At 29.5% G+C, this 15,578-nt stretch overlaps 1 protein-coding gene across 6 annotated transcripts in view; it reads right to left on the bottom strand.

Annotated features, from left to right (window-relative positions):
* The window catches only part of LOC106460655 (prominin-like protein), a 110,015-nt gene that overhangs the window by 19,839 nt on the left and 74,598 nt on the right, over positions 1 to 15,578 (bottom strand). For 5 of the 6 annotated variants that reach the window (XM_022387584.1, XM_022387595.1, XM_022387579.1 and 2 more), the window contains exons 17-24: positions 13,774 to 13,863; positions 11,998 to 12,078; positions 10,530 to 10,595; positions 9,308 to 9,388; positions 6,751 to 6,819; positions 4,902 to 4,991; positions 4,108 to 4,229; positions 1,359 to 1,409 (exon numbers count right to left, since the gene is read on the bottom strand). In XM_022387584.1, coding sequence (XP_022243292.1) covers positions 1,359 to 1,409; positions 4,108 to 4,229; positions 4,902 to 4,991; positions 6,751 to 6,819; positions 9,308 to 9,388; positions 10,530 to 10,595; positions 11,998 to 12,078; positions 13,774 to 13,863 — 650 coding nt within the window. The remainder of the gene's footprint in view (positions 1 to 1,358; positions 1,410 to 4,107; positions 4,230 to 4,901; positions 4,992 to 6,750; positions 6,820 to 9,307; positions 9,389 to 10,529; positions 10,596 to 11,997; positions 12,079 to 13,773; positions 13,864 to 15,578) is intronic. The other variant, XM_022387602.1, reaches the window with a different exon arrangement.

The raw sequence follows: 15,578 nt of genomic DNA on the forward strand, positions 1-15,578 counted from the left end.
CTTACCACGTGTGTAGAATGTTTAATTTGTATTGAAGCATCTGAACCAAAACAGAGTACTAACTTATCCCGTGTGTAGAATGTTTAATTTGTAACGAAGCATCTGAACCAAAACAGAGTACTAACTTACCACGTGTGTAGAATGTTTAATTTGTAATGAAGCATCTGAACCAAAACAAGAGTACTAACTTACCCCGTGTGTAGAATGTTTAATTTGTAACGAAGCATCTGAACCAAAACAGAGTACTAACTTACCATGTGTGTAGAATGTTTAATTTGTAATGAAGCATCTGAACCAAAACAAAGTACTAACTTACCACATGTGTAGAATGTTTAATTTGTATTGAAGCATCTGAACCAAAACAGAGTACTAACTTACCACATGTGTAGAAAACTGCAATTTTTGTTTACTAACAAATGAAGTAGTTTTAAGTACCTGAAGTGCAGAATCATGCTTTGACTTTATATGCTACTTGCTTATAACATTTTCTCTCATCTAGTGTGAGTAAACAATGTAGCATCCAATAAATAAACTGTTCACATTAACTCTTGTTCTGTTTTGAATGTTAAATATTTCCAAAATATTTTCTTACAGTTAAGAATTTCATGTTGTGTAACAACAACCACAGACAAACTGTTTGAACATATCTTTAAATCCTGACACACACACACACACACACATAAACAATCATGCAAAAATATGTACAGAAGATCATGTTGTAACATCAGTGAGCAGTGAGGAGTGCATGTACAGTTGTGTATAACACAAAATTAGTAAAAGCTTTAGCAGGTTATTTAGGTGGAAAATATACAGCATTTGCCAATAATAAACATGTACAAAAATATTGTTGAAATCCTAAATAAATCTATCTTTATAAAAATTCAAATTGCATGTTTTTGTATCTTTTTCTGCACATTTAAATTACATTACTCAACATGTATTTCTAGGTGACTGTAGCCTCTCACATACCCAAAAACATACACATGAAAAGGCTAAACAAAGTGTAGCTTATAACTGACTTGAAATTTAAATATAGCATGAATGATGAGGTGCAGTTATCACCACAAATAGTGATTTTTATTTTGTCTTTCATAACATTTCAAACTTTCTGTTTTGATAAATTGAACTATCCTTTCATGTTTCATGAATTGTACCAAAGCTTATTTTTTCTTTTGAAGATACCCAAACTGGAATGGAAATTAAAGTTTCAGGGTACATCCATACTCTTTGTATGAAACAAAGGTATTGGTATGGAATATTCTGCAAGGAAAAAAAAAATCACACCTAAAGACAGAGAAAATTTAAGTGACTTTAACCACGAGTGAAAAGTTTGAAATATGCAGTAAACTGCCACTTACTTGGCTAGAGGAATATTGTCCCTATCAGCATAGTTATCTGAAGCAAAGTCCCTGAAAAGCAAGAAGTTGAGAAGAACACCAGGTTAGTCTTGAAAAGAAACCAACCCAACAGCCATGTTTTTGCTTATCTCAAAACTAAAGTGATGACCTAAAACCTTGGGAATTTGAGATGTATTCCTTATTTCCTTACACTTCAGTTTTATGTTAAAAAACAAGATATTACTTGAAAAACTTTTTTTTTCAACTATATGAACTAGAATCTTTAAATGACTGTAAGTCAACCTAATGCAGACACAGTCATCCTTAGTCACCACTGTTCTTTAATTTTAGATCTTATACACTGAAGTTCCTGCAGATTTTAAACAAACTGAAAACAACTTCCACTTACTTGATACATAAACACATTGTCTGTTCATTACTCTTGTTAAATCTCAATCAGTTTTATCAAGTTGACTGTCAATACAGTTCCAATCTTTCAATGCCTTTAGCCTAAGCAAATTTTACACAAGGACTGCTTGCCAACAATTTCACATAAATATTGTCACTTTTTGTTTTTCACTTAAGTGGACAAAGCTACTTGCCACTAGCTGCTGCATTAGTCTGGCTTCCTCTAATAGTTATTCTGAATGTGTCATAGTAATAATCTCATCCAAGAAACAATATAACATTTCAATGCAATCTGTACTCTCTTTATACATAGTCAGTGTCAAAAAATAATGGTCACTGTAAAAAAAACTTTTTTGATGTCAAGCAGTTTCATTTTGAAATAATAAAATTTTTCAACATAACTATTAACTTGCATCATTCATAGGTGTCTAGGTCTACTTTTTTTTTTATGTAGTTTATCTCTCTTATAACCTTTGACATGATTTTTCATTTATTTGTTCATTTAATAAACAGGTGCTCAACCATTACATCTGTAGGTTTACAACTGAAGATAGAACAGCTATATTTGGATTCTGGCAGCAGCTAAAGAATGTCAAGAATTAAGTAACATTAAAATTGAATTTAGAACTGAATTTTACAATAAACCTCATTTAAAAAGAGTAAAAAAAAAGTTATTCTACAACCAAGTGAACAAATTTAGAGCATTTACAAAATACATTTTCCCAACAGGCTTGGAATTTCATACATGCTTTTAAAATTAAACAAGCATCTTCACCTAAAGGTGATAAAACCTTACTTTAATAAAATGTTTTCTTTATCCTACATGATATATATTTTTGTCAGCATTTTGGTTTCTTGGAACAATTAAAATCTTGTTGATTAGCAATAGGAATTTTGGCAAGGAAAGCAAATATTTGATCTCATTAACAATTATATCACAAGAACACTTATCGGACTACTCGGACCGAGGTTCAGGATCTAACATTACAAACCTAAAATAAACTAATTTTAAGAAAATACCATATGAAAAGATTTAAAAGAATAACTTTAATGGAATGTTATTGTTAAAAGAACACAAATCATGTAATTAATATAACTCATTTACCCTACATTCTACAAACTTGCATCATAAAACCATGTTATGCAGTTAGTTTATATCATAAATGATAATCAATCTGTATCCATACCGGTATTAGTATCTTCCATACTAAAACAAATACTAACATTCTAAAACCTACTTGACAAAATATATAATGAGTAAAAGCATAAATACATTCTATAATGTCATCAAACCTCCTCAGCATACAGTAGAACCAGATACTAAATTAATATACGAGTTATTAAAACACTTCTTATAAAAATCATGTGCAAGAGGACTTTTATACATCTTATTCATTTCTCAGTTGTACTTGTATTGTAAATTTTTAGTGTGCTATAATCAATCAACACAGATACATGCATATTTCATACCTTAAGGCAAACTTTTAAAATTAAGTGTGGTAAAACAATTTTCAAACCAAAGCTATGCAAAGCCACACCTACAATTTCATTCAAGAAAGCAAAATATTTTGGAAATTTTGAGCATCAAGGAAAAGGGCCATTCATACTTAGAAGTGACTTCTACATAATCATGCACAATAAGTGAAAATTGTTTTTAATTTCATGAAACGAGGGTAGGCTCCAATTACAAACAAAGGATTATAAAATAATATCCCTTAAAACTTTTGGGATATCCACAAAACCCAGAAAATATTCTTCTTAAGGTTCATTCAATTCAAATTTTTGTATCTGCGATCACTGAATAGATCTATTTTATTCACTTACATTTAATCATGAATACATTTTACAAATTTAACGCAAGTGTTCCTGTTAGATTTAACATAACATGCTCCATTTAATAAGAACATTCCGAAAGTACCTACAAGATATCAGCTGTCAAACATAGAAACACATGGACATTACATTAAAAGAAAATAATATAGTGAGTTCAGAACTTTCACATAAAAATTCACAAGAATAATTAATACCACTGTTGTCTGAACATACAACCAGAATAACACATGCTTTTCAGCTTGATGATAAAAGTATAACACTTTCCTTCTCCCAATAATAATAATTATCTTCCACAATTAACAACTTACATGTATCTAGTATTAATCATGTATTAGTATTAATCTAGTTTATTTTTTAGAACTTTTTCTATAAACTCTGTTAATTTTGAAAATTTAAAGAGAATAAGATATTTTTTACTGCTTATTTTAATAGTCAATTTCTTTGAAAAGTTGTTAACTCTCCGAGTGGCAGAAATTTTGAAACCTAGGAGCTATAGCTATAATATTTGTAGAAAATAAAAGGTACTTACGAATCCACTAAAGGACCAGGATATGGATCAATTCTTCTATATAAGACAGAAAGTGTTACAGCAATAAAGATACAAGGAATACACAGTAAACTACACCAACCCAAGCTGGCCCAAAAACCATTCTGGAAGACAAAGAGGGAAAAAATAAAACCAAGTTGTTTAAAATACTGTTTTCATTTGCTTGATGGTTAAAACCAAATATTTAACAAGATTAACAATTTTGAAAATGACAGTGCTATAAATCAAAACATCTTTTAAACATAGCTGGCTTCAAAAGTCTGCTAATGATATATGCACAAGTAATTGCAAATGTTATATGCAACTGTGCTGGGTATACAAAACTGTTTAGAGAAAAATAATTTGTCTTTTCAATTGGATTTTAAAGTAATTGAATCAGCCTAAGAGGACTTTTGACAAGAAAGAGAGAACTATTTAGAGTCTGAAATACAATTGTGATATTCCATAGTGAAAAGAGTTTTTTAAATACATTTGACTTGTTTTAAATATATTATGTTCAAACAAGTGGAGGTGGAGTGTGTGCTGTCCGTTTATTGTCAAATTTATCGCCAACAAGTCGCAGTCACCTACTGTAGAAGAATCATCATCCCACACACTTACATGTAAAACTCTGACATACTGTTATATAAAATACTGTATATATTTCTCCTCAAATATGTTACAAGCAATATGTTGCACTCTTCCAAATGATATCCAAGACATACTACTACTGTTTACAATCAGAAACACTATATTTATAAATTTTGTAATTATCTAAACCTTGAACAGGTACTTACAAAAGGTAGAATGACTTTGTTGCATGCAGCAACATAGGAAGCATTATATGCTTGACTAACAGGTCCACATCTTCCTATCTCTTCAGTTACCTGTAAGAAAATTACAATAACTTAACATAACTATTAATAAAACAGCAGTTTTCAAACTACAACTCAAATCTATACTTTCAGCTATCTTTATTATTAAGAAACATTTTTCAGCAATTTGCATGTTACTTCTAAGTTTTATGGTAGTTCTCTAAATGCATGGTGAGTTATATTTAATGTAAGTCATTGATAGCTAGCGAAAGCAACAACAAATGTTTTTGAAAAACTTAGCTCCTAATTTGAAGTTTCTTGTGACTAACAGAAAAAAATTCATTCTTTATGTATAACAATGTCTTTGACCTTCTGCCTCAACCGCAGCTTTTACCATTATCCTTGATTACAATATTTTTGTGTCAACTAACCTACACTACATTATCAAGTATCATAATTTCTTATGCTACTTTGCAAGTTTTTTTTTTTTTGTCAGTAACACTAAACATGTGTATTCACAAAGTTTATGCAGCCATTATTCAAAACAGTGGTGAACCTTTAAAGATTTCAGATGTTTGATAAATATAAGCACAAATAGTGTAGAAATATAATTATATGTAGTAACACAAAATAAAATGTTCGTGGTAACAAACAACAGCTGCCACTTTCATCAATGGCAAACAATTATTGTGTTCAAACGATGTAATTTGTGCTGATGTTATACTTGTAAAAGTACTTTTTTTTCTCTCTTTCTTAGCTAATTAGTTATATCCATTGAGAGCACATAACTTGTGAATTGTTTGTTTCATTATTTCTCTCAATGTGACTAACATTATCGAGTAATTTCTAAAGTAACTGAGAAAAATTTGCCTGTGGACAAAATAGCTAGTATCAGTCTCTGTGATAACTCATTCCCTTGAGTAGTACAAGGTGGTTCTAATTTCTGCTTCCATTAACAATTGGTGACAAAATGCATGAGGGGAATATATTTAAATGTATAATGTCCGATAGGTTACTTTTAATAACTAACATTTTAAATATAATTTTTTAAATAACATTAATTGATCTATCCTTTACTAGTTTAAAACAAAAATGAATCAAGATAAATGTGTATGTGTAAAAATTATGAAATATATATATATATACGATAATGCTTATAATGTAACATGTTTCATTCACAGCAGATACACATGACCAATAAAACTGTAGAAATATTTTATGACAAAAACATAATCAAGGAAGCTACTTACCACCAAATTTTCTTATGAAGTAATAAATTTAGGGAAAATCTTAGTTTGACATTGTGAACAACAGACACTCTGCTGCTTATTGTTTGCCATATTTCTTACTATGTATCACTGTTTAAAATATAAATAAGTAGAAGGCATCTCTAATAGTTCATTACTAAACAATACAGCAATAATATTAAATTTTATGATATCACAAGACAATAATTTAACCCATAATTCCTAATTGGAATGAAAATGAGTTTATATCAATAGTACATTAATAGCTTTTTGCCTCCTCTTTATTTGTTATATGCTCTAAAACATTTCCATCTCTAAAGCTGTTATCATGTTTACACACTATCAGTTAACGTTTTGTCTAGCTGTTCAGTCATAGTATTAACCAAAACAAATCTATTAAATTAAGTGATGTTTGCATATATTTTCTTCATGAAATATGCTTGCATGCACACACAAACACAGTCCTAAACTGAAACACTTCTCATTAACTTTGAAAAAAAAAAAGAGGAAAGTAAATCTTAACAGACCCTTTAAAATTGTACTAATAAGTTTCATCAATTGAAAAAGATGTTCATATAACCTACCTGTTGTTTCACATGGGCAGCATACTGATCTATGAGCTCAGTAAATTCTGACACAAACTCCTTCCCAAGCTACCAAACAGAACAAATGATGAAGTTTAAACTACAAATCAATCAGAATTGACAAAATTTAAATGATGCATGAACAATACATAATGAGATATTTGAAACAAATGCCTTTATCATTACAGGATCAGAATTTTGTATTAAATACAGCTCCTATATTATAGCTTTACATACCACATAGCATTCCTTGTATTGATTTTCTCGTAGCAAGCAACTGACAGATCCCCTAGTTTAAGTGTGAAAAACATTTATCTGAAGGCATAAAATGAAGAAACTAGAAATATTATTATTTTCAATTAAAGTTTAATATTTTGCAGAAAACAACTAATAATTATAATTAATTCAATTTATGTGTTTAGTAAAAATTTTTAAACATAAACTTTTAATCCTTATCAATTTAATCCTAACTTTCACAGAAGTATGGGGAAAATTACATCAAATACATATGACACAGCTTAATAGTTTTTATTAACATACCTATTCCAGGTATTAACTTAAAATGAACTAGTCTTGATAAGACTCGTAATAAAAGTGCTAGAAACATAAATCATACAAGTGTTTATATGACATTGAAAACATTTATATAATATTTTATAAAAACATATTTGACTGATTGCTTATAAAATAATACAAATGATACTTGATCTAACACAACCTCTAAGCCTAATTATTAACTGCATCAGTTAGACACTCAAATAACTTCAAATAAAGACTTCTACCATTTAAACTCAAGTTGGTGGATTTCCTCCTCCCAGTAAAAATATGAGTATATTATTACAGAAAATGTAAACATCTCACAAACCATAACAACTCACCTAATTTTTTAGGAATAAACTATTCAACCAACATAAAAATGCCCAATGATATTTAGATGTTATTGTGCATGATAACAGTCAACTTATCATTTATAAACTGTTAAATTTTAAGCTCTGAATTTGTAAGGGAACTAACTGCATAACAATTTCCTTTTCAAAAGGAATAATGAAGTACATACATGTTTTGGAAAATTGGACTTTAGGACTTTCATAATTGGAAAAATTTAATATTTTTAAACTATTCAATCATGAACTGTAATATCTTAAAATTAAAAGATAAAACCTTTTGATATAATTTTTGGTATTTTATTTAAAGGTTTTGTGTGATGTAAAGTTGAAATACCTATGTACTCTCATGTAGTCTATAATTATAGAACAATTTGAATTAAATTAGGATATATGAAATGTAATGTAGCTCAATTTTGACATCTGAGAAGGAATGGATGGAATTATTTTAGACAGGTTAGTTATTACCAGTTGCCTACAAACATAGTTATGAATTGACGAAAAAATATATAATATTGTCAAAAGCAGCTTTACATAAATAACAACCAGAGTACCCAAGCATTGCTGGGATGAAAATGGTTTTAAATATCCTGAGCTGTTTTGATGAAATCAACCATATTAAGTGATTTTTTTTTTTGCAAAAAAATCTAAATCAATTGTTTACCTAACTAAATATCTTGATTAAAGTTTAAAAAAATAACAACAAGAATTTAATAAAGCTATTTTAAACAAAGTAAAACCAGGTAGATTGCTCCTGATTCTTGCATGTGCTTTGTATGACATTTTAAGTTTCCAAAACAAAATTCCCTACCTTTTGGTATACTGATTTCTGCTACTTGGTGAAGTGTCGTTTTCAGTGTATTCTGACTTTATTATCATTCAATTTAATGAATAATTTTTTATTCTCTTTTCGTTACAACAAAATGTAAATGAAAATTTGCCAATACCAAACATTTTTGTGAAGTCATCATATAGCTAATTCTTGTGAGTACATGCAAGTAAAACAAAAGACATGGTTGAAATAAGCCTATTTAGTTGAGGGAATGTGTGCACATGTTCAAGAGAAAACATCAGCCTTTTTCAGTTAAGGGGAATTAGAGAGTAGACATATATGTGTAGAAAAAGAAAGAGGAAAGGAAAGAGCATAAATAAAGACTCCACAAAGTTTTTAAATCATTTTAACACATAATTGATCACGGGTAGAATGATTAGAAGAAGTTCTCACACAGAGAAAAAATGTAAATAATAGCCCTCCTGATCACAAATTACCAAATAGCCCATGTTACAGTTGTAATTGTACCCCAAGTTTGGAGTTTGTAGCTTTAAAGACGTGGCCGTGCATAAAGAACAAACCCACAGAGAGGGAGGCACATTCATGCTTATATATAGATAAATTAGTACAAATTGTGTAATCTGAATACATACTAACTATTTATGTCCTAAACTGGATTATACTAGCCAAAACAGCAGTTAGAGATTACTACACTACTACTGTACAAAACCTAACAAAACAATTTTCTACAAATGTATGGTACACTGCTCAAATACTTTCAACTTTATTTTTATACAAAAGCCATTGCTCCTTCGTCAACCTTATTAAACACTATAACATCATCTAAAGTTACTTCTAGCACAAGTTTTGTACCTAGTTATTAAAATCATCAGTAGTATACCTTTTTAAGTTCTTCTTTTCCTTTTGTCTGGATAAATTTCTGTGCCCATTGTGCTTTTTCCAGTAATTCAATTATAACATCCTATAATAAAAGTACTACTGTTTTTACCAATATAACAAAAGGGATATGCTGATGAACAAATAGACATGACAACAGCCAAAATCTAGCTTAAAAACTTGTACAAAAAATTTTTAAATGGCAATTTAAACATTTCTTCAGATGCATGGATAACAGCAAATCCTACATGGCAAGGCAATGGACATTACAGAAACTATTACATTTCAGCATTTAAATGTTCTTGAGAAACTACTGAGATTAAGTTTAAGTAAGAGGAAGTATATCACATCAAGTTCGCATGAATTATTAATTTTAGACATTCACTATTCAAACTGGTGAACAGTTGCTTAGTTGATTTCACAAAGGGAAAAGTTGTGATAATAACTCTTCCTGAGGTGTGAACCTATTTGCTCCTAAGATAATATATCTACCAAATTTTCTTAAAAGCATGCAAACCATTAACCACAAAGTTGTTGAAAAGTTTACATACAACAATGAGATAATCCATAATCTTATATATATATATATATATAAGATTATAGAAAATGTTTAAACACAAATATATCACACATAGAAACAGATTGATCTGTATAGATAACAAAATGTAGAAGCACAATAGTTACTCCTCAACATTCTTGTATACAAATATGCGAGACTTACAGCAGTAATTTTAGGTATATACATAAAAGACTGTTTTTCCAATTAAAAGTATATTCAATAAAATTATAATGTTCACAAATAAAATTCTTGTTATTTTTATTTCACCTTACAAATAACATCTGCAGGCATTAAATCAACACTAACTGTCTTACTAGATCCTACCAGAAGATGTGTTTTACAAGTCTGCATACATAGTAAAGTAGTCAACTAAATTTGCTGGAGCTTCTGAACTAAAGATCATGTGAATAAGCATTAATTATTGTGGTTATAAAATAATACAACAATCTTAGACAATCATGCAAGTTAATACAGTAAAAAGTTTTTCATACAGACTGAACTTAAGAAAAATATTACTTTTGAGGTTTACAACTATGTATACTTTCTGATATGGGCCTTAAAAACCTGATTCTTTCCTACAAACCCTTTTGAGTAAGTTTTAATTTCAGTAAATACATTAAAATAAATAACAGATAAAACATATTCTTATCCAACTTCTACAACTTACCTTAAGTTTCTTTCCATGAAATTCAGAAGCTTTCTGAATATGTTCAGCAACATTTTTGAGTTTATTCTACATAGAGAACAAAAACCTTAACAATAAGAAAATGATAGCTGAACTCATTATCTTTCAAAGATCCTTATTTTATTTAAGAAGGAATTCAAATATCCCATTAACATTGTTGAAATCATATGTTCTAAAGGCTTATGCAGGAATTAATGAACACAAAATAAAAAAAAGATCATTTCTAAGATTTCACTCTTAACTGGTCCTATAAAAGTTGTAAGTACTAAAGAAAAATGCATTAACAGCATTTCAACTGCTCTTTGTCTGCTCAAGATGACCACTGAAGAAACAAAAATTCTAATCAACAGGTTAAGAAATTAAGGGACTTTACCTATTCCAGTTACAGTTTTATGTGAACTTGTTTTTTTTAACCTAAGCTAATTTAAGTAGTTGCTTTCATGATATAAAAACATAGAAGCTGACAGAAACCATCACATTGGATCCCAAAAAAAACTTATGCATTAATAAAATTTAAAGAACACTTGGTTGATTAAGTTCTTCTCACTAAAAACTCAGAATGAGTTCATTAAAATTGATATGATAAACTATTTGAAATCTTACTGTCATGGCTCATCAGATTAAGGAGTTTGTTTTATTTATTTATTTATTCTGGTAAGTATTTTGAAACAAATTTATTTTTACCTTCACTATATATGTGTGTTCTATTTGACTAATGTTTATGAAACAAATACACACTTCTACTTTAGCATCATTTTAAGCCCAAAGACAAATCCAAAAACAATAGCTTTGCAATAAACTTCTTTTCAAAATACATTCACAGTTAGCACTTCTTTAAAATATACTAAAACTACATAATGCTGTACTACCTATACCAAAGAATCTGTGCTAGTGAAAAATTAAAATCGGAAGTGCCAATTCAACAATAAATGAGATTCATACTAAACAAAATTGTGAACTGTTTAAGAAGTCAAGCTTATTTTAATAAAACAAAAGATATAGTAATCCTTTGTGATGAATAAAGTACAGTAAAATGTGATGAAATGAGAAGTGGCACCCTTCTCCAAACTGTAACGTGAAAGTACTGAAGTGATCCCACCAACCAGGTCATTTCTACCATGCCCAACAATTAACACCAATTGTACAGTGACACAATCCCAGAAAAAAATGTCATTCTAAACATCTGGAGCTAATAAGGGTAGAAAATATTATTTGTATTTTTTTTAACTCTTATGAACTGCTCTGTCTGACAAGAAAGGATATAGTTCTAATTTCTGATTAATTATCTTATATCTGACAACAATTTAAGCCTTATTGGTTTACCAATTCTGAAATTACAGGATTCTACTTACTTAAAAATATAATAACTATTAAGCCTAATATTGCATACACCAGATTCTTTCTGTTCAAGCAAATTTTCTGGATGATAACATTAATGTTTTTAACTTACCAAGGAGGATCTGATGGAAATAACCAACCTCAGATGATAACTTTCTAGCTGCAGAGCACTATTTCTCAATTTAGCAGCCAACTAATGCATAAAGATATGAAGATATGGAACACAACAATTATTGAAACATAAAATATTACACTACTTAACAAATCATACCCCATAACTAGCTTAAAGCTGCAATTTCAATATATATCAGTTTTACTGCCAGATCAAACACCAGAGTAAATCAGATCGAAATCCAAAGTCTGGCTAGAAAGAATATAAAAGTGTGAATATAAATAAGATTTTTGTCGCCATGTAAGAATTACACTCATTAAACTACAATAAACCACATAAAATGTATTTCAAATAGTAAATCTAATAATCTAGTATTCTAAATGCTTAGTTTATCATTTTCATGGTTAATTAAAAAAAAAGGCTTTTTGTATAATTTACTTAATAAATTACAAAACATATTTCCAAATATATCCCTCTTGTTAATGATATACATATCACATATTTTTTTTCTCCTTTTCAAAACTAACTTTTCTCTAATACCCCAAAAAATTCAAGACCAAATGAAATAATAGATGAAATATCAGTGTTAATTTATATTCATAATATTTTAGTCAAAAAATACATTAGAATGACATAGTACATATTTTAACAGTTACTTTGCATAGGGTAGGTTTATCACCTCTTTGTATATAGATGCATTCTGGCATATTGGATTACATCATTCCCTTACATCACCAATGTGTTTTTTTTTAAATGGCTAGTATGAAAAAATTTATATATTTTTTATTCCTTAGGGTTTTGAATCTCAATTTTTAAACCTTTCTGGACTGGTCGCTGATATCCCCTGACTTTTACCTTCTTATAGTAAAAATACTTAACCAAATTGCATGAAACCTACAAAAATTAACTACATAGTATCTAGTTCCTGCTTTAACAAAATTCATATAATTTGATATAGTTTTTCTATAATTTTTTTATGCTGTGAAATTTTCAAAATATTTTGTGACAATATTTTGAAAAAGAATTTTAACAATACATCCTTTATTTTATAATTAATTTTTTTTAATGTTGATCAGAATATCCCATTTTATATATTCAATCAGTTTCAATGTGCTTGATATTCATTAATTATATTCTCAAGGGACACATGTTTCTATTCAAATATAAACCTACGTTTTATGATGAGCAGAAAAAGTAAAGAAAAAAAAAGAATCCTAAAAGATGTATAGAAGTGAGTGTCTGAACACTGTTTTGATTTTTCTTTGCTAATTACATTACTGTTAAGAATAAAATATGAATTCTTCAATATTTTTGAAGAAAACATTTTTGAAATAGAATTGTTATTTTTACTTAAAGTTTGAAATTTTATATGCAGTTGTGCACTGGACACCTGAAAGGTGTTCACTAGCCCAGAAACAGTTAAAGAAAAAAAAAGATAAAAAAAAACTTTAAGAAAATAATAGTAAGCTAAAGAAATGTCATAATATTAACTTTGTTTTCATCTCTTAAATTCCAGCATGTTTCACAAAAATTTAGATGACAAACAGTGATATTACTAACAAATCATTCATTAGAATTATTAAATAGATTACTGCACCCTAGAATATTTCTTTAATAATACTTTGCCAAAACAGAAAACAACAAACCTATAGGAAGTATTTTCTCTATCAGAAAGTGATTTTGAAAACACCAGGATATCAAAAAGTTTCCTTCCTCATAAAAACTAAAACAGCATATTTATAATTGAGTAAAACCAACAGTTATCTAAAAACTTACTTCTAATTGAGATGACGGTAAAATTTCAGCAGTATTATTTAGCTTGGCTGCTAGCTCAAGAAGGTTGATGGAAGTCAATTGTTCTTCTGCCTATACACCACAAAAAATAGTCTCAATTAATTTATATACACTTCTTTAAGTTAATTTATAGATAAGATATTCCCCACAAAATACTATAAAACCAATTACATCATTTTAAAAAACAGTTAACATTGCAGAACGTATTAGAAAATAATATTCAATTAAATAATACGTTCATTATTATTAAATTCATTTCACATAATGTATTTTAAATAAAAAACTTTTTCTACATAAATTATCAGCACAGTAAAACTGTTTTATTAATGTTAATTTACTTGTATATTACTAGGTTTTGAGCAACTACCTTACTTTTAGTAGTCCTTCATTATAATAAACTTGTTGTAAAGCTCATGTAACTAAACAGAATTGCAATATCTTTCCATTGGCCAAATCAGAGAGCCACTGCAACAAGCCAGATATTGAGGCTGGTGGTTGAAAGAAAATGTGACAAGTAGAGCATAATAGGAGAGTGAAAGAAAGACCAAGTTTAACTAAAACAATGTCAATTTATACTACTACGAACCACATTTACAAACTTATAAGTACTAATGTTGCAACAAATAAATCAGTTTAAAATATCACTTCCTTATGTAGCATCAAACTGTTCTCAACAGATAACTCTCCTATATAAACTGTTCACCCAATAAGAACAAACATATCACATTAAAAATGATGCCACATAACTCTAGGTTAAATTATACACTAAATCAAATTCTGTGGATACAGTTTGTTTTTTTTAAACACAAATTGAAACTAACAACTCCTAACTAACCCAACCTTACTTGATCAAAGTTAAACTTGTTTCATACTGACTAAACAGCAGGAAATCTAGCAAATGAAGGAGATAGAAACATAAGAAATATATAGAACATGATACATGAGAAGAGGAAAAGAACCACATCTACACATTAAAACCCTCACTTGTAATTACCTAACACAACATAAACTTAAAGACAATTAAAAAAAATAACCCCTAAAAGTGTCTGAAGGATACTTTTGTAGATAAGATAAAAAGAACATGTAATCTGAGAAGGGGCATCGCACCGCTTCTGAACCAGGTATCTCTTCGCCACGAACATCTAGGAATAAACACGGCAGAAAAGGAAGGGAGCACATCTGAGTAAAAGAGGAAGTCAGGAAAGTGATCCCAATTGGATATATATAAAAACTCAATCCCACAGAACGAAAGTGAATAATGGAGGATTAGCCCCAGGGTGTACAATCGCTAGGGTACAGTGAACCTTACTCAGTAAGTCAACTACATCCAAAACCTCTTCGCTGGTACCACAATCCACAATCAGAGGGAAATTCACTGCATGCAATCAACTCCCATTAGACTGGTCCAAAATGTCCAAAAGTCAATAGCAACCCTGTCACAAGAGATATCGAAGAAGTGCCCAAGACAGAAACGAAAACATCCCACGTATACCCTCTGTGACCCACTACACAGAAGGGAGAATCGAGGAAAGACTGTGGACAACCCCAAACCTGTGAGGACTTAAGTTGATTGGTTCACTCAATATCCAAAACCAGCGAGCAGGGTACCGACATCCATGCAAGGGTATGATGAGGGCACCCAATTGTAGGGGTGAACTGCATTTAGATATCTCATTCCGTGGTATGTGTCACTCAATCCGGAGAATTTTACACCTTCTACACCAGCAGAACACCCCCACCCTACTCTGAACTGAATGGTTATAGCCATCTATGTGGAACCCATTCAG

Source organism: Limulus polyphemus, unplaced genomic scaffold (assembly GCF_000517525.1).
Source record: "Limulus polyphemus unplaced genomic scaffold, Limulus_polyphemus-2.1.2 Scaffold34, whole genome shotgun sequence".
NCBI lineage: Eukaryota > Metazoa > Arthropoda > Merostomata > Xiphosura > Limulidae > Limulus > Limulus polyphemus.